General features: G+C 50.2%; 1 protein-coding gene across 3 annotated transcripts; it reads left to right on the forward strand.

Moving 5' to 3' along the window:
• Positions 1-22,002, forward strand: ALKBH5 (alkB homolog 5, RNA demethylase). Of its 3 annotated transcripts, none has more exons than XM_070761437.1 (5): positions 1-71; positions 1,766-2,877; positions 12,478-12,558; positions 17,087-17,242; positions 17,913-22,002. In XM_070761437.1, the coding sequence occupies exons 2-5, from the start codon at positions 2,126-2,128 to the stop codon at positions 18,109-18,111; spliced, it is 1,188 nt and encodes a 395-aa protein (XP_070617538.1). In that variant the 5' UTR covers positions 1-71; positions 1,766-2,125; the 3' UTR covers positions 18,112-22,002. The 3 variants fall into 3 exon arrangements, with proteins under 3 accessions (XP_070617538.1, XP_070617536.1, XP_070617537.1); XM_070761435.1 differs by lacking the exon at positions 1-71 and adding an exon at positions 579-810; XM_070761436.1 differs by lacking the exon at positions 1-71 and adding an exon at positions 579-777.
• The last annotated feature ends 918 nt before the right edge of the window (positions 22,003-22,920 follow it).

Raw genomic sequence — 22,920 nt, forward strand, 5'->3', positions numbered from 1 at the left:
CGCTCGCAGTACTTTGGCCAGCTCTCCGCGCGCGGATTTCACTTCCGCCAATCAACGAGCAGCTTTTTCAGGTAATTCCGCCTGGCAGGGCAAAGCGTAGCCAATCGGCGCCAACGTGCCCCCCCTCCAAGTCTCCCCGCGTAGGCATCTTCACATCGCCGGGCGAGAAGACGCATGCTTTGTGCGCCTGCGCTGTTCCCCGGCTGAGCATGCGCCAGCGGAGTCCCCCCCTCCAGCCGCCTTTTCATCGCACGCATTTTTACAGGCCGCTTTCATTTCCGGCCACCGTAGGGAAATACCCATTGCGTCACATCCACGTAGGGGCCTTTCGTAACGCCTTCCTCATTCGCATTTTCCTCCCAAAGGACCTCCCCCGCCCCCTCGCGCGGGATCATTTCACAGGAGCGTTCCGACTCTGAAACAACCCCCTCTACCCCCTCCCCTCGTTGGTGGCGGAGGCCCGCATGCGCAGAGCCCTTCCCGGGCCGGAGCCCGCTTCCTTTCGTCGCGCGGCCGGGGGCGGGGCTTTCTCGGCGTCTGTGCAGTGAGGCGCGCTGCCGTCTGCGCCTGCGCGGGAGGCGCGGCTTTTCGCTCTGAGGGGAAGGCGGAGGAGGAGGAGGATGCCCTGAAGTTATTTATAATGTCGGGCCGGCCGCGGGTGACGTAGCGAGCCGTCCGGCCAGCCGGGAGCAGCGGCAGCCTCGTTCGCCGCGCCTGCGCCGCCATGAAGGGAGCCCGGCCGGCGCTGCGGCGGGAGCCGGACGCGGGCGGCGCGTGGTGAGGGCGGGCGGGAGAGCCGGCCGGAGCGCGGTGAGTCCGGCCGGGCAAGGCCCCGAGGCCTCCCTGGCCTCCCCCGCGCTCCCTCGGCCGGGCCTGCCCCCTCCTGGAGAGCCCGGCGGCGTCTGGCTGACTCGGCGGGGGGTCGCGGCCCCCACTCCCACTCGCGACCACGTGACAGGGAGGGGGAGGGGCGGCCCCGGGGGTCATGGGGGTCGTCACCGTGGGGGAGGGGGGCTTGGGGGAGCCCCACGCAGCCCCCTCATTTGGGGGGGATGTGGAAGCAGCTGCTCCCTTTTCCTCATTCGTGGGGAGGGGGATGGGCTGCCCCGGGGGTCAGGTGGGGTCATCTCCCTGGGGGAGGGGAGCCTTGGAGGACCCCCACGCAGCCCCCTCATTTTTTGGAGGGGAGGGGGTTTGGTCAGCAGGAGGGGGCAGATGTGGAAGGAGCTGTTGCCTTCTCATTCGTGGGGAGCTGTAGGGGGCAGCAGGAGCTCCCCCCCCCCATTATTCTCTCCCCCCCAAATTGCTGTCTGAGTCACTTTCCTCCCGTCGGAGAATCCACGTGGCAGAGGGGAATGCTGGGCTTTCCCTGCTGGTGTCAGTGGGGCCACTTCCTGCTCTGCACCTGGTGGAGGAGGAGGAAGGGTTAGGGGAAGAGGGGAAGGCCGCTTGGCTTGGCCAGTAAGGAAAAGGAAGAACAGCAGAAGCAGAGGATGGGCGGAAGTGGGGGGGGGGGGTCTTTACCCTTCTCCTGCTCAGCCCCTCCTGGCCTTTTATCAGGACCCTGCAGTTAGAGGCAGTGAAGGGAGAGGCTTCCTTTGCCCCCTGGCCCAGAGAAAGGCTGGCCGAATGGGCTCCCAGGGGCACAGAAGGACTTTCCCTCAGCCGACCGTCTCCTGTAACTTGTTGTGAGCCTGAGGAAAAGGGCGGCATAGACGTCTAATAAATAAATAAAACAAATAATTAAACTTGCTTCTCCCTGCAGGTGAGAACTCTGAGGTTTTGGCACACACGTTGGAGGAATAAAATTGGTGGCTCCAGGGGAAATGCTGGGCTCGGCGCCCGTCTCCTCTCAGGCCTTGGGCTGAAAACTGAATACCTAGCTTCCTCGCAAGACTCGGGGTCCCCTTGCCCCTGTTCTGGGGGGCAAGGGGAAACTCTTGGAAGGGCCCTTGGTCAGGGCAGAGGCCAAACTGCAGGCCTTTGGCTTTCTTTCCTCCCGGGGCCCATCCTGCAACGCCGGACCATGCCGTGAACATTATAGCTGGCCATCCCGCTCACCGGCCCTTCCAACCGCACCTCAGGGAATCTGACCGAGAGGGCAGCGGTGACCAGGGGACTGGCCATGGCTGGGAGTGGATATACTGACCTACGAGAGAAGCTCAAATCGATGATGCCTTACCGGGACGGCCACAAGAGCAGCGGTGGCAGTGGCAAGAGCAGGCGGGATCCTGCCGAGTCCCCATACGGCGCTGGCGGGGGAGCCCCCGAGCGCAAGCGCAAGCACCACCACGACTCCGACTCCGAGCCCACCGACTCCGAAGACCCCCCGCGGGAAGAGGAAGAGGAGGCCCAGAAGGTCAAAAGCGGCATCCGGCAGCTGCGCTTGTTCAGCCCCGAGGAATGCCTCAAGATCGAAGCGCGCATCGAGGAGGTGGTTTCCCGGGCCGAGAAGGGCCTCTACAAAGAGCACACGGTGGACAGGGCCCCACTCCGGAACAAGTACTTCTTTGGGGAGGGCTACACGTACGGGTCTCAGCTGCAGAGGCGGGGGCCCGGCCAGGAGCGGCTGTACCCGCGGGGGGAAGTGGACACCATTCCTGAGTGGGTCCACGACCTGGTCATCCGCAAGCTGGTGGAGCACCGGGTCATCCCCGAGGGCTTTGTGAACAGCGCGGTGATCAACGACTACCAGCCGGGGGGCTGCATCGTCTCCCACGTGGACCCCATCCACATCTTCGAGCGGCCGATCGTGTCGGTGTCTTTCTTCAGTGACTCCGCGCTCTGCTTCGGGTGCAAGTTCCAGTTCAAGCCCATCAGGGTCTCCGAGCCTGTCCTGTTCCTGCCCGTGCGGAGGGGGAGTGTCACTGTGCTCAGGTAAGGGGAGGCTGCCCAGGAGGCCCCGCCGAGCTTGGACTGCGCCTCACCCGCGTGCCCACCCAGGGGCTTGGTTTGCTCCGGGCCCTCGGAGCCCTCTTCGCAGTTGATTCTGGAGGGGGGAATGTGTGACCGCCATGTTAGAATCAGGGTGTCCAGCAAACCTGGAAATCAGGGAATTATCAAGGAAATCGGTGCTTTGGGAAATATCAGGGAATTCGTGAAGAAAACAGAACAAATCGGGGTGGTGGTGGTGGCAAACTGTATTAAAATGTTTAAATGTCAAAGAAAAATCATGTTAAAAAAAACAGATTATGCTGCCTGGCAGAGTCAAGCAAACATGAGCATAACTGTGGCAAGAACTTGCTTCCTCAGCTACCGATATTTCTCCATGGCTGAGCCATTTGGTATGACGTCATCTAGGACCGAGCCTTAACTAGATCGCAAGTTACAGGGAAATGGCAGGGAAATATCAGGGAACTTCAAAATGCTTCTACCCCCCCCAGACACCCTGTAGAGTAGAATGGACTAGGAATGGGATAGAATAGAGCTGGACCTTAGAGGTCTCCTAATCCAGCCCTCTGCTCTGGCAGGAGTTCCTCTACCATTTCAGACAAATGAAGGTCCAATCTCCTAAAAGCCTCCAGTGATGCCTCTGCAACCTCTGGAGGCAACTTCCGTCCCACCGGTTAATTGTCCTCGCTGTTGGGAGGTTTCTCCTTAATTCCAGGTTGCTCCTTTTCTCTATTAGTTCCCATCCATTGCTTCTTCTCCTGCTCTTTGGTGGGTTGGAGATTTCTTGTTGCACCCCAAGGGATTTTGTTGCCCCACTCTGCCTGGGCGTAAGCAGTTCTCGTTTATTGAAGGGCTGGTTTTCAAGCTCTCTTCCGAAGAGAACGTTCAGAGTCTTCTAAGTGAGGCTTCGTTCACAAGGTCTGTAGCGATGAGCCAGCCTCAGTAATTGGTTTTAGAATAGAATAGGATTCTTTTATCGCCAAGTGTGATTGGGCCCTTCAGGAATTCGTCTTGGTGCATATGCTCGCGGTGTATGTAAAGAAAATACAGATTTGTCAGGAATCGTGTGGCACAGCACCTAATGATGGTGATTAGCCATCTCGCTTATACGGCGTTGGGCACAGAGAAGTCGTTTCACAGCCCGGCCCCAGATTTGCGTAAAGGAGCAAGACCCAGTTGATGAGGTGAACTAAGTGTGCAGTTGAGATTGCAGCTGGCAGAACATTTTGAGTTCCAGACTTGATGTGGGGTGACTCCACAGAGAGCAGGCAGTCTTGGGAAACCATAGTGGCCGAAGGAAGCTTGACGTGTGGAACACAGGCGCCGTAAGGGTAGAAAGTAGCTCATTTTAAGATAGTTGCAGAGCTGTGTGTCCAGAATAAGAATAGTTAGTACCTTCCACGTTAGAAGAAAGAACAACCTGGGGCTTCCTAGATTCGCCCACGTTTCTGCAACACTCCGCGGCCTGCACTGGCTGCCGATCGGTTTCCGGTCACAATTCAAAGTGTACAGAATACATCCGGAACCACCTTCTACCGCACAAATCCCAGCCGCCGATAAGGTCCCACAGATTTGGCCTTCTCCAGGTCCCGTCGACCAAACAATGTCGTTTGGCGGGCCCCAGGGGAAGAGCCTTCTCTGTGGCAGCCCCGGCCCTCTGGAATCAACTCCCCCAGAGATTAGAACAGCCCCCACCCTTCTTGTCTTTTGCAAATTACTCAAGACCCACTTTTGTCGCTAAGCATGGGGGAGTTAGGATATTCCTTCCCCCTAGGCTATTACAAGTTATGTATAGTATGTTGTGTGTATGTTTGGTTTTTATAATAAGGATTTTTAGTTGTTTTATTAAATTGGATTGTTACATGTTGTTTTTTATCATTGTTGTTAGCCACCCCGAGTCTGCGGAGAGGGGCAGCATACAAATCCAATAAATAAATACATAAACAAACAAACAAATAAATAATAAATAAACGTAGGGACAAAACCCCCAGGAGAGCATAGTGTAGACCAGTGTTCCCCAACCTTGGCAACTTGAAGATATCTGGACTTCAACTCCCAGAATTCGCTGGCTGGGGAATTCTGGGAGTTGAAATCCAGATATCTTCAAGTTGCCAAGGTTGGGGAACACTGGTGTGGACCTTGGGAACAGAGGCAGAAGAAGGGACCTTCTACCCTACTTTCTGCAAAAGGCTTGCGTGAGTTTGCACCTCTGCTGGAGATGTTCTGACTGCCAGGGTTCACCACCTTGCTGAATGTGGGCCTAATGACTTGCCTGCGTTCAGAATGCAAATTGGAGAATGGCATGATTGATCAGTTCCCTACGGCAGCGTTTTTAAAGAACGAAACACAATCTTTGGCAGCGCACAGTGAGGCAGCGGAGCCAAGGAAAGCTGGCCCGGGGGTCTCGTCTGAGTCAGCAGTTGACCTCGACTCTGGCCCCTAGGGAGGAGGGCATGGTCGTCCTGGAGGGCCCAGACTTGTCCTTTCCTATCAGGTGGATTTTGCAGAAGGTCTTCGTCTTCTAAAACAGTGTTTCCCTACCTTGGCCACTTGAATATATTTGGACTTCAACTCCCAGAATTCCCCAGCCAGCGAATGCTGGTTGGGGAATTCTGGGAGTTGAAGTCCAGATATCTTCCAAGTAGCCAAGGTTGGGAAACACTGCTCTAAAATAATAACTTCTTTTTTTTTTTTCTGGAAGAGGGAATAATCATTCAGCGATTCTATCTGGAGCAGTTCCTGGATAATAAAGAGATAGTATTGCTTGTGGCAATTAGCATCTCGTGAAGATGGTGGTAGTGGTGGTAGTGGTGCTTCTTCACAAGCCACGAGTGTGAACGAGTACAAAGTGCTGGCTCAGGACAAACTCGTGACAAACTGTATTTATAGGCTGGGACCTCTTTTCTGCCAGGGTGAGTCAAGGCTCCCTAGTGATTCAACGTTGCCATGGTAAATGGAGGGCAACCGGTCTTTTGGGGGGTCTGAGGAGTGAAGGTTTCTCACTGTAAGGGGTAAGGTGATCCCCCTGCTTGCCGTGATAAGATTATCTCCGCATGGCCTGGAAGGAAAACCCTTCCGCAGCACAAGCAGGGCCTTACGCAACAGCCCAGGGGTGTCAAAAATAAAGGGAAGCAAAAACTAAAGTGTTATTTCCAGGGCGCCTCACAAATAGAATAGAATAGAATGGAATTCTTTTTATTGGCCAAGTGTGATTGGACACACAAGGAATTTGTCTTTGGTGCATATTATTATAATACACTGCTCAAAAAAAATAAAGGGAACCCTTAAACAACACAATATAGCTCCAAGTAAACCAAATTTCTGTGAGATAAAACTGTCCACTTAGGAAGCAACACTGATTGACCGTCAATTTCACATGCTGCTCTGCACATTCAACTTTGTACAGAACTAAGGATTCTTCTATGAGAATAATTCATTCAGATCTGGGATGGGTTCTTTGTGGGTTCCATTTATTTTTTTGAGCGGTGTACATATTAACTAAGGTTCGTGCAGGAGACAAAGTAGCCTCGATGGTCAGGAAGTGGCTAAGAAACCACCTAGAAAAATGACCTGTAAATCAGATCTTTTTGGTAGCAAAGGAGTTTTAGGCAGGATGGTGGCTGGGGAAACTTGGGTAGCTTATTTGTACATGTAATAATAATAATAATAATAACAACAACAACAACAACAATAATTTATTAGATTTGTATGCCGCCCCTCTCCGAATGTAGCCAATTGTGTAGTTAGTACAATTTGCAGGTGGTCACTGAGCTGCTTTCTAGCAGGAGGCTTCTAACTTACCTGTTTATTCACCTGCATGGCACAGCCAACACCCCCCAAAATACCAGGACGGTTGACTCAGGAGAGCCATTCTTATTAGCGCATGTAGCTGAGTAGGTATTATTTTCACAGCTTTTGCATTCTGTCTAGAAGTTGCTTCTTTGGCCCAGCAGGCTCGGGCCTTTTCCTTGCCAGTTTTGGCTGGGGATCGCCCTGGCTCTCTTGTTCCCAGTGTCCAGCTGGACTTTATACGAAGATGGCTGTACTGCTTTTTTGCCAGTTACAAAGCCCACCTGTGTTTCAGATTGCCCAAGTTGGGGGTTCCAGCCAAACTGGAGGAGCCCTTTGGTGAGCAGGTTTACAAAGTCACCTGTACGGAAAGCTGCTTGGCTTTTTCAAGGTGACCTCCACTCCCTCTGCCAGCATACCAAGGCAACCAGTGGGGGTTTTCCCCCCCAAGAAACCTTGTATGTTACAATAGGACCATGGGCCCCGGGCAGTGCTTTGACATTTATTTCCCAGCAGCCTGGTTTCCAAGGTAAGAGGCAGACGTCTCGTCATTAAATGCCCTTTAAACAAGAATTTTAGTGAGCGGGCAGCCAGTAGGTGCAGCGTTCTTGCGCATCAACTTAAAGGCCTTTAAAGTTGAAAGTTTTGCTGGCTCAGAAGTGAGGCAGCCTCCATTTCCTTCAGGCTTGACTACTGTAATGCTCTCTACATGGGGCTACCTTTGAAAAGTGTTTGGAAACTTCAGGTCGTGCAGAATGCAGCTGCGAGAGCTATCATGGGCTTCCCCAGGTATGCCCATGTCACACCAACACTGCAGGCTGCATTGGTTGCCGATCAGTTTCCGGTCACAATTCAAAGTGTTGGTTATGACCTATAAAGCCCTTCATGGCACCGGACCAGAGTATCTCAGGGACTGCCTTCTGCCGCATGAATCCCAGCAACCAGTTAGGTCCCACAGAGTGGATCTTCTCCGGGTCCCGTCAACTAAGCAATGTCGCTTGGCGCGACCCAGGGGAAGAGCCTTCTCTGTGGTGGCCCCGGCCCTCTGGAACCAACTCCCCCCAGAGATTAGAATTGCCCCCACCCTTCTTGTCTTTTGCAAGCTGCTTAAAACCCACCTCTGCCGCCAGGCATGGGGGAATTGAGACACTCTTTCCCCCTAGGCCTTTACAATTTTATGCATGGTATGTCTGTATGTATGTTTGGTTTTTATATTACAGTGGTCCCTCGATCATCGCGAGGGTTCCGTTCCAGGACCCCTCGCGATGATCGATTTTTCGCGAAGTAGCGGTGCGGAAGTAAAAACACCATCTGCGCATGCGCAGATGGTGTTTTTACTTCCACCGCAGCAGCGAGGAGCCGAAGATTGGGGTTTCCCCGCCGCCTCGCTGCTGCCGCTTATCCGCACGCGCGCCGCCGGGGCTTCCCCCACCCACCCGGTTAGTGTTGTTGCTTCCCAGCTGGGAAGCGGGCCTCGCGCGCGCGCCGCAGGGGCTTCCCCCACCCACCCGGTTAGTGCTGTTGCTTCCCAGCTGGGAAGCGGGCCTCGCGCGCGCGCCGCCGGGGCTTCCCCCACCCACCCGGTTAGTGCTGTTGCTTCCCAGCTGGGAAGCGGGCCTCGCGCGCGCGCCGCCGGGGCTTCCCCCACCCACCCAGTTAGTGCTGTTGCTTCCCAGCTGGGAAGCGGGCCTCGCGCGCGCGCGCCGCAGGGGCTTCCCCCACCCACCCGGTTAGTGCTGTTGCTTCCCAGCTGGGAAGCGGGCCTCGCGCGCGCGCCGCCGGGGCTTCCCCCACCCACCCAGTTAGTGCTGTTGCTTCCCAGCTGGGAAGCGGGCCTCGCGCGCGCGCCGCAGGGGCTTCCCCCACCCACCCGGTTAGTGCTGTTGCTTCCCAGCTGGGAAGCGGGCCTCGCGCGCGCGCCGCCGGGGCTTCCCCCACCCACCCAGTTAGTGCTGTTGCTTCCCAGCTGGGAAGCGGGCCTCGCGCGCGCGCCCACGCCTTTGCTCGCGCCACTTACCGGGGCAAGAGGGGGAAGACCCAGGGGAAGCCGCTCAGCCCAGTGGGGAAACTCCACCATCTACGCATGCGTGGCCATAGAAAAAAAGGCCACGCATGCGCAGATGGTGTTGTTTACTTCCGGGTTGAAAACTCGCGATATAGCGTTTAGCGAACATCGAGATCGCGAAACTCGAGGGATCACTGTAATGGGTTTTTAACTCTTTTTAGTATTGGATTATTATTATATGCTGTTTTATTATTGCTGTTAGCCGCCCCGAGTCTCCGGAGAGGGGGGGGCATACAAATCCAATAAATAAATAAATAACTACCAGCAGAGTCTTCAAATCCAGCCACTGAGCTGGATCTGAACCTTCAGCCGAAGAAGTATGCAGCTGTAGGGAGGAGGAGGAGGGCAGGTAGGCAGGGCCTGGTTCTTAATCCTGCTTAATCACAGGCCTCCTGCCAAGAGGGCATTCGGCAGAAATTTCCAGAAGTGGCCTGCATGCTTTCTGCATAACTTCTGGTGGAGTATTGGTTTCTCCTGGGTTCTCATGCTCAGCTCCCCACAGCTTCTCCAAACCCACCGGCTGCTGCTTCGACTTCTGGGCTGCGCTTTCTAATGTTTACAGTTGCAAGCCATGTTCCTGCATCTCTGTTGTTTGTGGTCAGAAGGGACAAGCTTCACGCAGCCTTTGCAACTGATCAACCAAGTTGGAATGTTTCCTTTCTCTTAATAGGTAGCCAAGGATTTTTTTTAAATTTTGTTTTTTGCTTTAAAAGACGAATGAGAGCAGCTCCGTTTCTAAATCCATTTCTGGGTAAGGCTTGATGGTGGACGCTGAGTGAACCTGATGGAATTGTGGGGAACGTCACCATTGGAATAGCTGAGATACTGGGAGGCCATGCGTTCGACATGTGTTTCCACTGCAGGCCAAGGTTGGATTAATAGCCATGACCGTTCCAGTGGATCTTGGGAACAAAACTAGAGTCTTTAACCACACCAGCTTTATAGGGAAGAGGGTGGGTTTTTTTTAAAAAAATTCTTTTTCCATTCAGTTGTGTCCAATTCTCAGAAACCACCTGGCCAAGTCGCTGCAGTTTTCCAGGCAAGGTTTTTCAGAAAGGGTTTGTGTTGCCTCCTTCCTAGGCCTGGGGGAAAGGGACAAGCCCAGGGTCATTCCACTGTGTCACACCCAAGAGAGGACTAGAACTCAGGTCTCCCTGATTTCTGGCCTGATGCCTTAACCACTACGCCAACGTGGCTGTCAGGAAGAAACGTAGAAGACTGACGTCTGCCCTTATACTATTTCCTGTATTTTATCTTAGGATGGATATATGTTTATCCCAGGCAGGTTTAAAGTCAGTTACTGTGGATTGAGCAACCACGTCTGCTGGAAGTTTGTTCCAAGGATCTACTACTCTTTCAGTAAAATAATATTTTCTCATGTTGCTTTTGATCTTTCCCCCAACTAACTTCAGATTGTGTCCCCTTGTTCTTGTGTTCACTTTCCTATTAAAATCACTTCCCTCCTGAACCTTATTTAACCCTTTAACATATTTAAATGTTTCGATCATGTCCCCCCTTTCCCTTCTGTCCTCCAGACTATACAGGTTGAGTTCATGAAGTCTTTCCTGATGGGTTTTATGCTTAAGACCTTCCACCATTCTTGTAGCCCGTCTTTGGACCCGTTCCATTTTGTCAATATCTTTTTGTAGGTGAGGTCTCCAGAACTGAACACAGTATTATTCCAAGTGTGGTCTCACCAGCACTCTATATAAGGGGATCACAATCTCCCTCTTCCTGCTTGTTATACCTCTAGCTATGCAGCCAAGCATCTTACTTGCTTTTCCTACTGCCCGACCGCATTGCTCACCCATTTGGGGACTGTCAGAAATCACCACCCCTAAATCCTTCTCTTCTGAAGTTTTTGCTAACCCAGAACTGAAGTTACCAGGCTGCAAATGAAGCATTCCCTGCAGGAGTTACTGTATTTTTCAGACTGTAAGACGCACTGGTGTATAAGACTCACCAAAAAGAGCTACTGTACATAACAGGGTGTCCCCCAAACCTGGAAGTCAGGGAATTATTAGGGAAATCGACGGTTTGGGAATTATCAGGGAATTCGTGAAAAAAAAACAGAATAAATCAGGGGGAGGGGGAAACAAACTATATTAAAATGTTTAAAAGTCGGGGAAATCATGTAAAAAAACCCAGATTGTGCTGCCTGGCAGAGTCAAGCAAAAATATCAGGGAAATATCAGAGAATTTCAAAATGTCCACCCTTCTTTTAGGGGGCAAAAAGTGTGTCTTAAAACTCCGAAAAATGTGTATAATCCGAAGCCCTTTCTTCAAGTGTCTTGCTACCCAAGCTGTAACCAGCCCTATTGTCATTTCTGCCTTCTGGAGATACCGGCCCCAAATCCTATTGACCGGCCCAGCCTTTTAATCTACACGGTCTTTCGAATTTGTGCTCACCTGTTTGGCCTCAAAATTGACTTCATTCTGTTTTTACTTCACACATTGAGTGTTGCTTAAAAAACATCCCGCGATACATAGCCCTGGTATTTTCTTAAATGTAAGCGTAGCAGACCCAGCTTTGTGAAGTGCGTACCGGTTAGTACCAACAAGATAAGTTACAAAACAAGAATTGGAGTTTAGTCCCGAAACGTTTTTCTCAGAATTGGTTGGTTCTGCAAGATGTTATTATATCTCAGTGCACTTCCTTAGGATTTTGGTAGCTGGCTAAAGAATCCCCAGGAGCTTATCCCACGGGATCTGTCTTGAGCTGCTGAGAGGCGGCCTTTTAGGCCACAGATAGTTGGTTACACGAGCTCTGCATAGGAAAATCTTCCTGAGTTGGTCAAACTGACCAAGAGCTAAAGATCACAGAACGATCTGGTATCTAGATCTGGTATCTAGGAAAGGCAGGCTTGGCTAGCACATGGGGGTCTCGGTGATGCCGTGGTGTAAATTCAGCCTGCCAAAGAATGTCAACGCCACCTAATTTTTTTTGGAACTGCCGTCCCAATACATCTAGGAAAACTGTTAATGTCGTTTTGTCTTTCATCTCCTCCTCTGTAGCGTTGTCAAAAGAGACACTTATCTGATCTTTGGTCAGAAAGGGATCAAGAAACCTAGAAACCTAGAAGACTGACGGCAGAAAAAGACCTCCTGGTCCATCTAGTCTGCCCTTATACTATTTCCTGTATTTTATCTTATAATGGATATATGTTTATCCCAGGCATGTTTACATTCAGTTCCTGTGGATTTACCAACCACGTCTGCTGGAAGTTTGTTCCAAGGATCTACTACTCTTTCAGTGAATCTACTACTCTTTCAGTGAAGAGTAGTAGAGTTGGGATATACATCAAATATCTTTATTATAATCTTTGACCAGTCTATGGTATCAGTCTATGGTATCTTCAGAGAGGAGCGGCATACAAATCTAATAAATAAATAAATAAATAATATTGACAGGCTGGGAAAATTCAAAGCAGTTTGGTTGGAGACCCAAAGCATGCGAGAGGACGCCGCTGGTTATGGTGGGCCAATATTTGTGTCCCAGAGTTAAGAATTTGGGGGAGGCAGTGGAATGCTGGAGGTATTACTGAAAGTGGGGGAACCCCTTGGGCTTACAGAGCTCCAGATAGCTTTTCCCGCAAGGCCTGGCCAATCGCTCTTTGAAAGAGGCACGATGTTTAGCCACCTTTCAGGGAGCAGCCGTGGACGCAGACCTGGTAAGAAAAAAAACCCCAAGTTAACTCCTGTGCTCTAACCCCCCTCTTTGTTTCACACAGTGGCTACGCAGCTGACGAAATCACGCACTGCATCCGACCCCAGGATATCAAGGAGAGGAGAGCCGTGATCATCCTTCGGAAGTGAGTGGCAAGGAGTCCCTTCTCTTTGGAGGGAAAGGCTGTTCTCCTGTTTGTCTCATTTACTGGTTTCCGACGCCACCTTGGAGTCACTGCAAGTGAATGCAGGCTCGTTGTCCTCCGTCCCCCTGCTTTTGAGGTGTTGCCTCTTGGAACATTTATTTAAGGAGGGGGCATAGTTCTCAGTCCTTGCGGTAGATATGAATCCCTGAACCATGAGAAGTTGGGGTTGGGGAGAGGACCTTATTCACCCACCCAAATGCCGCCTTGCCTTGTTTTTTTAAGAACTTGCAACTGGGGAGGTTGGAATCATGATAGGTCGGCGCTTCTCCAACCGTGGCCACTTTAAGCCCTGTGGACTTCAACTCCCAGAATTCCCCAGCTGCTACCCCCCAGCAGAAGAAGGCAGAGGTTCTGTTTGGCAGGTCTTTGTTGCCTTTGAAACCTTGAATGCTTCCCGGTGTTTTATGCACAAGGAAAACTTGAATTAAACTCTCCCTTGTGGTTCCACTATGACATCACGTTGTCATCCTGCCAATACTCACGTGTGTTTATCCCAGGATACCTGCATCCTTCTATCCAAAGTCTTCTGCAGGCTGGAAGTAGACTAATTACTGCTGCAGTCTGGAGGGAAGCAATGGTGTCACTTTATTTTCGTTAACCTTTTGAGATTCGCGTCTCCGGTAATTTGTATCAGGAAAGCAGCTGGAAAAAAGAGCAAAGAGGCTTTGAGACTTGCGCATGGTAATAATTACCTTGCAAGCTTATATCTTGTCATTATGCTCCTGTAAGCACTTCGGGTTGCAACAATGGAACAGAAACCTGGAACAGGGTAACCTGAAATTATATCTGAAACTAAACCACAAACATCAACAATTAGATGTTTTTATGGGAGAGTGGCAGCTAAAGGCATCTTCCCACAGAGCCTTCCAAAACCTGAGAACTCCCAGCAGGGTGTTGTGTCTTATACTTATCCGCCCTCATCACCTCTCGACTTGACTATTGCAATGTGCTCTACATGGGGCTACCCTTGAAGAGCGTTCAGAGACTTCAGTTGGTGCAAAATGCAGTGGTACATGCAATTACGGGTGTACCGAAGTATCTCTGTATCAGTCCATCTCTACGCATGCTTCATTGGTTACCAGTCGGTGTCCGAACCCAATTCAAGGTGTTGGTTATCCCCTTTAAAGCCCTTTCCCAACCTTGGCAACTTGAAGATATTTGGACTTCAACTCCCAGAATTCCCCAGCCAGCATTTGCTGGCTGGGGAATTCTGGGAGTTGAAGTCCAGATATCTTCAAGTTGCCAAGGTTGGGAAACACTGCTCTATGGGACCGCCTCCTCCCTCACACCTCGCTGCGGCCACTAAGGACCCACAGTCGGCCTTTTCCAGGTCCCGTCCATCAAGCAATGTTGGTTGGCGGGACCTCGGGGAAGAGCCTTCTCTGTGGTGGCTCCAACCCTGTGGAATCAACTGCCCCCAGAGCTCTCCTCCCTATCGGTCTTCCAGAAAGCCGTCAAGACCTTGCTTTTCTGGCAGGCCTGGAATTAGTGGATGTTAGTACGTACAGGTGTGTGTGTTGTGCAGTAGTTTTTGTATTGTAGATTTTATTGGTGTTTTTTTATTGATCTTTCTATCTGTATGAAATTTATAATTGTTGTTAGCCGCTCAGAGTCCGTTTCGGAGTGAGGGGCATAGAAATGCAACAAATAAATAAATTGCGTGCTGTAGCCATACCTGTGCCAGCCAGGTCAATTTCTACAGGGCCTCATTGGTTGATCTCAAATACCTGGGCAGGTTCGTAGCGAGAGAGGTGTTCCTTTGTTGTTGTTGTTGTTGTTGTTGTTGTTATTGTTGTTATTATTATTATTATTATGTCAGTACAACACAGCAAATGAGATCACTATGCTGGATTCCGTATTCCATCACCAGTCGGGCGCTTCCCAAGCACCTAAGACTGCGTGATGTAGCGGTGAATTATGTTTGTCGATCCCAGTAAAGCGGATTATTATTATTATTATTATTATTATTATTATTATTACTACTACTACTACTACTACTATTATTATGTCAATACAACACAGCAAATGAGATCACTATGCTGGATTTCGTATTTCATCCCCAGTCGGACACTTCCCAAGCACCTAGGACTGCGTGGATGTAGCAGCAAATTATGTTTGCCGATCCCAGTAAAGCGGCCTTTTGCAATTGACAGATGGAGATTTATTATTATTATTTTATTGATTGATTTGATTGATTGATTGATTGATTTGTCTGCCGCCCCTCTCCGAAGACTTGGAGCGGCTCACAACAGCAAAGCACAGTACAAATCCAATGATTAAAAAACAGTTAAGCCCCTTAATATAAAAACAGTCATGCACCCCAAACAAACCCTACATAAAACGGAACGGCCAGGGTTGCTTTTGCCCTTACGATGCCCACGCCAACATCTCGAGTTGCGCCTGTGAGGCCTCTGGGCCTTGGCCCGCTCCCTGCGCCTTCTGCCGGTCAGCAGCTGGCCATGCGCTTATCCGGCAGTGCAGCACCGCACTGTGTGCCAAGATCGGTGTGCACGTCTCAGCCCTGCAGTCCTGGAGATCCTCCGGCCTTTTGCCAGGAGAGATGAGCGAGCGAGCACGTTGCGGGGAAGGGACCTGGCATGGACCGAGTGGAAATTCCCCCCAGCTGCCTGGTTACCGGGCGGCCACAAACACTTCAGGGCAGCTGAAGTGGTTTTTGTGGGTGGGTGGAGGACTCTTCTTACAGGCCAGGAAAGTCCTCGAGGCTTTCTTCATTTGATAATAAGTTCTACAGAATGTTTTTTTTAATCGAAGAAAATAAGCCTCCGTTGAATGATTAATAGAAAAAGAAAAAAATTATATACGTTTTACTCTAAGCATGGTTTCAGCGTTAGTACTTATGTGTTGTTTTTTTATTCTATGGTGGAGAAAAAATAAAATTTCTATTTGGAACTTGGAGCAGAAGGAACAACTGGGAACACACACAAAAAAATGTCCCCAGTTTATAGGGTAAACAGACCAAGTCAGCACAACTTTGCAAGTGATAGTGTGGATTTTCCGCTGTCCTCTTACTGCGAGGCAGACGTGGGAGCCTGATTGTTAGAGTCGGTGCTGAAATACCAAGAGGCATCTCGGTTTCTCTGCCATTGGCTACTTTTTGTGGCTACTTCATAGTTATAGTTATAGCTTATTAGATTTGTATGCTGCCCCTCTCCGAAGACTCGGGGAGGCTCATAATGTAATGTATTGTATCAGTGATACAATGCATTACAAATCCAATAGTAGAAGAATTAAATCAATTTAAAAAACATTCATTACTTCATCCCTTTAAAATATGTCAAAGTAAATACGTTTGCACGGAGCAGTCTTTAAAACGTAAGGAAATTGGGGGAGAAGCAGGTGAATGATGATAAATGGTAGGACTTTTTCTCTTTTTACCAATAACAGAAGGCACCGTGGCTCTTTTAAAAGCTTTTTATTTATTTTATTTATTTATTTTGTCAAACAATTATAGGGTGATAATTTGTACAAATAAAACATTAGATAAGTAATGTTAAAAGGTAAGAAAAGCAGACAATAGGACAGGGACGGTAGGCACAGTGGTGCGCTTATGCACATCCCTTACAGACCTCTTAGAAAGGGGAGAGGTCAACTGTAGATAGTCTAAGGTTAAAGGTTTTGGGGTTAGGGGTAGAAACCACAGAATCCGGGAGTGCATTCCAGGCGTGGATTACTCTGTTGCTGAAGTCGTATTTTCTGCAGTCGAGTTTGGAGCAGTTGACATTTAGTTTAAATCGATTTTGTGCTTGTGTGTTGTTGCGGTTGAAGGTGAAGTAGTCGTTAACAGGTAGGACATTTTGGTACATATGATGTTTTGAACTATAATTAAGTCGGAACGGAAAGAGCCTGTGTTTCCCCCCAATGCTTTGGGGCAGGGACAGGCCAAGTTGTCTCTTCTATGACATGTGGACTTCAACTCCCAGAATCCCTGAGTTTGCATGATGGGCTGAGGAATTCTGGGAGTTGAAGCCCACAAGTCATAGAAGAGCCCACGTGGCCTGCCCCTCCTTTGGGGAACGCTTGACCGGCCTTCCCGTTTTAATGTTAGGTTGGGAGCGTCTGTTTCTCTCTTGCGGAAGGGGTTTTTTAAATTTTGTTTTGCATTTATGTACTAACTGCTGTGGTTCCGTCGTGTGGGAGGGCAGAGAGGGTTGCACTTATGACAGGGAGTCCTCTAGTTACAACCCTTTACTTAGTCACCATTCACAGTCACAACGTCCCTGGAAAGAGTGACTTATGACCGTTTCTCACACTTATGACAGTTCTGATCAAAATTCAGGTGCTTGGTCCCGGGCTCCTGTCGTATCCTCTCAGTGGGGGAGCTGTGTTTCACTTAACAGTCGTGGAATAGGTTGTCCGGTCCCGGCCTTCAGACTTGGGTGGGTGACAGGCGACGTGTTCTGCATGATGTGTAGTGACCAGTGGCGTTGTGCTTCTCTAATACTTCCAGGACCAGAGTAGACGCCCCCCGGCTGGAGACCCGATCGCTGAGTAGCTCTGTGTTGGTCCCTGGCTACGCTTCGGACCGCCTGTCTGGGAGCAACCGGGACACCATCCTGAAGCCAAAGAGGTCCCACCGCAAAGCAGACCCTGATGCAGCCCACCGGTAAGAGGCTCCACAGGTGGGCAGGGGATGGACGGACACGAGGCTCTGGTTTTGGGTGGGGCCTCAGCCTCTCCGAGTTAGTCCACGCATGCAAATCTCTTTCTTCTCCTTTCTTCTTCTTCCTCCTCCTCCTCTTCTTTTCTTCTTCCTCCTCCTCTTCTTTTTCTCTTCTTCCTCTTCTTTTCTTTGTCTCTTCTTCCTCCTCCTCCTCTTCTTTTCTTCTTCTCTTCTTCCTCCTCCTCCTCCTCTTCTTCTTCTCTTCTTCTTCCTCCTCCTCTCCTTTTCTTCTTTTCTTCTTCCTCTTTTCTTCTTCCTCCTCTTCTTCCTCATCCTCCTTCTCTTTGTCCTCCTCCTCTTCCTTTTCATCATCCTCCCTCTTCTCCCTCTTCTCTTTCTTCTTCTCCCTTCTTTTCCTTCTTATTTTTTTTATTTTAAAAAAATTCCTTTCATTTATTTTCAAATTTTATGTGACCAACAGCAATAAAACATGACAAAGTGTGGAAACAATAATTGCACAGTCATAGAATAAATAGTTTTGGACCCACAGGTCATAAGAGATGATAGAGTTCCATAGGTCCTTGTGAAGCCTCCCCTTCCTTGTCAGAAACGAAGATCCACATATTTCTGCAAATATATAACAGACACTTTCTTCTTCTTCCTCCTCCGCCAGACCTCGGATACTAGAGATGGATAAAGAGGAGAACCGTCGCTCAGTCCTCTTGCCCAAACACCGGAGGCGGAGCCACTTCAGCTCCGAGAACTATTGGCGGAAGTCTTACGAGTACACAGAAGACTTGGAGGAGGAGGACGAGGACGAGGAGGACGAGGAGGGGAGTCCAGCACGGAAAGTGAAAATGAGGCGGCATTGAGGAATCCTTTGACCCCCCCAACACCTTCCTCCTCCCCAGTCTTTACAGAGGTGATGAGACTGGCCTCCAGGCTGTGAAATGGAATCCTTCCCCCCTCCCCTTGACCCTCTCTGAGTTATTTCTCCTTTGGCTTCAAGGTTATATCCCCCCCCCTCTCTTCCTGTTTTATCTTGAAGAAGAGCTGGAACAAATCTGGCTTCCCCCCTCCCTCCCTCCCTCCCTCCCTCCCCTTGCTTGCTCCCTCCTTCTCTCTTCCCTTTTCCTTCCTTCCTTCCCTCTTTCCTTCCTCCCTCCCTCCCTCCCTCCTTCTTTCCTGCCTTCCCTCCTCTCCCTGCGCATCCATGCTGACTAGGACATCTGTGGTGCCCCTTGACCTCTCTCCTCGGGGCAGGCGGCCATGCCTCAGAGCAGAGGCAGCTTTTCTTCCTCCTCCTCCTCCTCCTTTTGAAGGAAAGTCCACAAAGCTCCCTGGTTCCCTCAGAGGTGCTGGGCTGGAGCAGGGTTTGGAGATGCCAAGAAGCGAGGCGTGTTTTCTGAGGACGCCCAGGGCTGGCAGGGGCATCCCCCCACCCCCTCTGCTCCAAAGCTGCTGCTGCTTCCTCCCAAGGCCCCCACCTCCCCCCCAGCCCCCCACGCAGCCTTTTCACAGGGCCACGGACACGGCAAGGCCTCTCTCTCTCTCTCTCACCCCCCCCTTGCTCCGTCTTGCACCAAAGGGCTGCCAGTGCTGACTCTTGCCAGATTTCTTTTCTCCCATTGGGAAACAAACAGAAGAAGCTGCTTTTCTCCTCCAGCCACTGGACGTCCCAGCCAGCTCCTCTCGACTACGACACCAGACGGCAAAAGCGTATAGGACATGTTGCACTTTAGTGTCAGGGTTTATTACCCCCACCCCCACCCCACCCAGTCTGCCCCCCACCCCTCCCCCGTTTTTTGTGTGTCCTGTTTGATGCCATAACATTTCCCCCCCCCTCCCCTCCGTCCCCTTCCTTGCTGGGGCTAGCCAGCCCCCCCCCCCCCACCCGTTTTCTTCCTGCGCTGCTGCTACTAAGTTCAGCCTGTTTTCTTTCTGTGAAGGGGGCCTGTCAGTCCCACCTCAGGGCGGCTGCTGCTGCTGCTGGGGGGCTGTGGGGGGCGCTTGGCCAGAAACCCCAGGTTCTGCTCAAGTCTTCACACTAACAGCACAGGGTGGGGGAGGAGGGCAGGAAACCTTGGGGGGGGGGTTGTTTGCGATTCCAGCCTCAGAGAGAAGAGGGAATGTTCATGGAGCCCAGGAGAAGGATGTATTGAGCCAGGGGGGAGGTCCCTTCCCTGCCCCCCTTGCTCATATTTTAATAAATAATTTTAATATTGCTGGTGCTTCCGATGCCCAAAGGTCGACCTTGGGCTGCTGTCCTCGGTCCTTCAAGCTGGACGGTCAGGTATCACGAAGTCTTGAGGTGGAAGGAGCTGTTCTGGCCTCTTGATCAGGAGTCTCCAAGCTTGGCCATCCTGAAACTCATGGATGTCAACTCCCAGAATTCCCCAACCAGCCATGCTGGGAGTTGAAGTCCACGGGTCTTAAAGTTGCCAAGGTGAGACCCCTGTGTGTTAAGTTGAGCCATTTCAGGGCTGAATTGCCAAGTTGGGAAACGGGAGGGTCCTCCTGCCCCAGGCAGGAGGGGGGGGTAGGTGGCATCCTCAGTTCCGTTTCCTCCCCTCTCCATCTCGCCCATAATCCCATGTCTCAGCCTGCCAGCCCCACCTCCCCTGCCCACCTTCTGCGATACTGCCGCCTGTTCTACCTGCAGGACAAGGTGATGCCGCCACCAAACACCGGGCCTTGCTTAGCCTCGGACAGAGGGAGCTTTCAGGGAGATCAAGCCTGGGTTTTCCTTGCCCTGTTTTAGACTCCGGAGGTGTGGATGCCATTTTTCCGAATGCCTGCTGATATAAAAAACACCCTTTGACCTGTGAGGAGGGGGCTCTTTTCTTTGAGACGAGTGTCTCCTGGAGCAGAGAGCAAAGTTTGTCCCGCTGCCACCGGTAGCTTTAAAGCGGGTTGTGCCTCTCCTTTTGTTAATTGTGCGGCTATCGAGAAAATTATGGGGAGAGGATTCCCTCTTTCTTGTCTCGGGTACCTGCATAGCTGAGTGAAACAGGAGACCTAACAGCCCTCCACTTGGAGACACGTGGACATCCACTCCCAGAATTGTGGGATTCTGAAGTCCACCCACCTTCAAGCGCATTGTCCTAACTAACATCACTGGCAGGTCCTGAAATAGCCTCGGCAGCAGCAGCAGCTTCTGGCTAGTGGAGGACTTGGTATCTCAGAAAACATCCAGATATTTTCTGCTTTACTATTTGCGGGCAGTTTGGAGTTTGGACTAAACCAGGGACAGGCCAAATTGGCCCTTCTGTGACGTGTGGACTTCAACTCCCAGAATTCCTGAGCTTGCCTGATTGGCTCAGGAATTCTGGGAGTTGAAGTCCACCAGTCATAGAAGGACCCACTGTGCCTATCTCTGGATTAAACCAAGGTGCGGGCAGTTTGGCCTTCCAGTGTTTTGAACCTGCGACTGGGGCTTTCGTGTATCTCTGTCGAGCAGCCTAGCCCTGCTCAGCCTCTCCTGGGGCCTTGAGCACAAGCGAGCATCTTCCCTGCTGGGGGTGGCTGGCTTGGTGGGAAGGCCGGGCGCATCTCTATCCCGCGTTTTAGTTTTTAACGTTTGGCTTGAGGGTTGTTCCTCCCGGCCAGGGCAAGGTCAGCTGGGCCAGCCTTGGCTGAGAGAAGAGCAGAAGGAGCTCGCTAGCCTTCTTTTTATTTTATTTTATTTTATTTCTTTTCTGCCTCCCCCTGGAGCCTTTCCTGCCAGGAGGGAGAGGGGGAGAAACGCGTAGGTGGCTCCTCCGAGCATCTGGGCGACTCTGATAGCCCCGTGGCCTTATCTGGTCCTTGCACCTGTTTCACTGCTGGGGGCATCGCTCTGGGAACTCCACCAGCACCGCAGTGGCCGGCATCTGCGCCTCCCGCCCCCCTCCGAGGCTTGATATTCTTGGAACCAGCGTGCAGAAAGTTGAACAGGAGGGGAGGGGTCTCTACGCAAGCTCTTTCCTGTCCCTATAGATCTCCCCCCACCCAACTCCTCCGCTCCATCTCCCCTTTGTTGGTTGACCTGGTTGTTAAGAGGCGGATGCTTCAAGGGAACAGTCTGTTGTGTGAGTTGGGGAGACCTTGAAGGAAGGAGAAGTGAAATCCTTGTTTTTTTAGTGCTGTTAGTGTGAGGTTTCGGAGGGGCCTCCCTGGATAAGGATCCTTCTGCCTTAGCCTGTCAATCATACCCAGACTGTCTGTTGCTGAAACCTGGAAATTGGCACAACTGGGAGGGTCTCCTTTCCAGCTGTTTGTATAGCTGGTTTAGAGCTTTCCCCAAGGGTGTCGAACTTGTGTCACGAGCTAAGAGTTTTTATTTTGCTTTGCAATGCACCTGGGTTTTCTCTCCTAGCACCGCCCGTCTCCTTCCAAGCACACACTTTAAAATAAAAGTTCTGGCTGACTTTTTTGTGTTTTTTAAATAAATAAAAAAAAATCTAATTGTTTTGTTACGAATAAAATAAGTGGCAATATTTTTTTCGGTAAAATTTTTTCATAGGAAAAAAAAAGTGTGATTTGTAAACAAATCGTACAGTTCTGAAGTTTGGGATACATAAAATAACTGTACTGAATGGCAGGCTGTAAATGGGGTTGGGGGGGGGGAGAGATTATTTTCCGTACAGTGTATTTGGGGAGAAATCTTTTAATTCGGGTTGATTTAGGAAGAAATATAGTTCCCTGTCAAGGGTTTGATTTTTTTTTTCTTGTATAGAATGCTGCATTTAACTAAATAAAAGCTGAAAGCACCACTTGATTGACTTTGGTGTTTGGATCGGTGTTTTTATAAAAAATATTGTTGTGCAGTGCTAGTTCGACACTTGTTTATGCCTTGAAAATTTTAGGTGTGTTTGCTATATTAACCCTAATTAATTTAATTACAACAGTAAAAAAAATAATACAAACAGGAGGAGACTGGAAAGAATGAATGAAAAGTGGAAAAAAGAAAAACATTTTATATAAGGAAGTGACTTCCAACCTTCATAACAAGAAGTATAAACAAATTTAATAACTCTTCGCTCCCTGTAGGGTTAAACAGATATATCTCTTCAAGCCACATCCTATCCCTCATCTGCAAGCGAATCTGTAAGCCAACTTTCCAATCCTGGACTCAGCAAAATAATCCATAAAGGGTTTCCAAAACATTGCACACAAACGTTTTCATCTTGATCAAGTAAACCGACTTTATACTCCTTCCTTTTACTTCTAACACACTCCTTTAATTCAATCAAATATTCTTGTAGGACTCGCTTTCTCCTTTTTCTTGGAGAAGCCCAGATCTCTTCAAGGTTTTATAACAAGCTTCTCTGTAGATTTTCCGATTAGAAAAATATTTCCCATGGCCATTCTCTTGGCTTATCATTTGTATTCCCCTTTTGAGATTTAAAACTTTTAGCCAGTTTTCCTTCATATATCCAGCAAAGTGGTCCCCCCCCCCCCCCCCCCGAAGATTTCTCTTGGCCTGCCATTTCACTTTTGGTACTTTCTCTGGCTTGTGGAATAACGTTTTCCCATATTGCAGTTTCTCTTTAGGGAAAGCTGGGCCTGAATGGCCAATCAGCCTTCGGACTTTTTTGCATTATTCTCTTAACCCACAAGGTGGTGCAGGATGCCAGGCTAAAGGCTGGGAAGGAAGCGAAGCATGGGACTGATGTGCAACAGTGAGTGTGCAAATCAAG

Source organism: Erythrolamprus reginae, chromosome 9 (genome assembly GCF_031021105.1).
Source record: "Erythrolamprus reginae isolate rEryReg1 chromosome 9, rEryReg1.hap1, whole genome shotgun sequence".
Classification (NCBI taxonomy): domain Eukaryota; kingdom Metazoa; phylum Chordata; class Lepidosauria; order Squamata; family Dipsadidae; genus Erythrolamprus; species Erythrolamprus reginae.

What these genes read in the sequence shown, in the direction of transcription:
- ALKBH5 (XM_070761437.1), top strand. Translation starts at nt 2,126, where the DNA reads ATGGCTGGGAGTGGATATACTGACCTACGAGAGAAGCTCAAATCGATG. An exon ending in GGGAGTGTCACTGTGCTCAG is followed by an intron (nt 2,878 to 12,477) that starts GTAAGGGGAGGC and finishes TGTTTCACACAG; the next exon opens with TGGCTACGCAGCTGACGAAA. An exon ending in GCCGTGATCATCCTTCGGAA is followed by an intron (nt 12,559 to 17,086) that starts GTGAGTGGCAAG and finishes TAATACTTCCAG; the next exon opens with GACCAGAGTAGACGCCCCCC.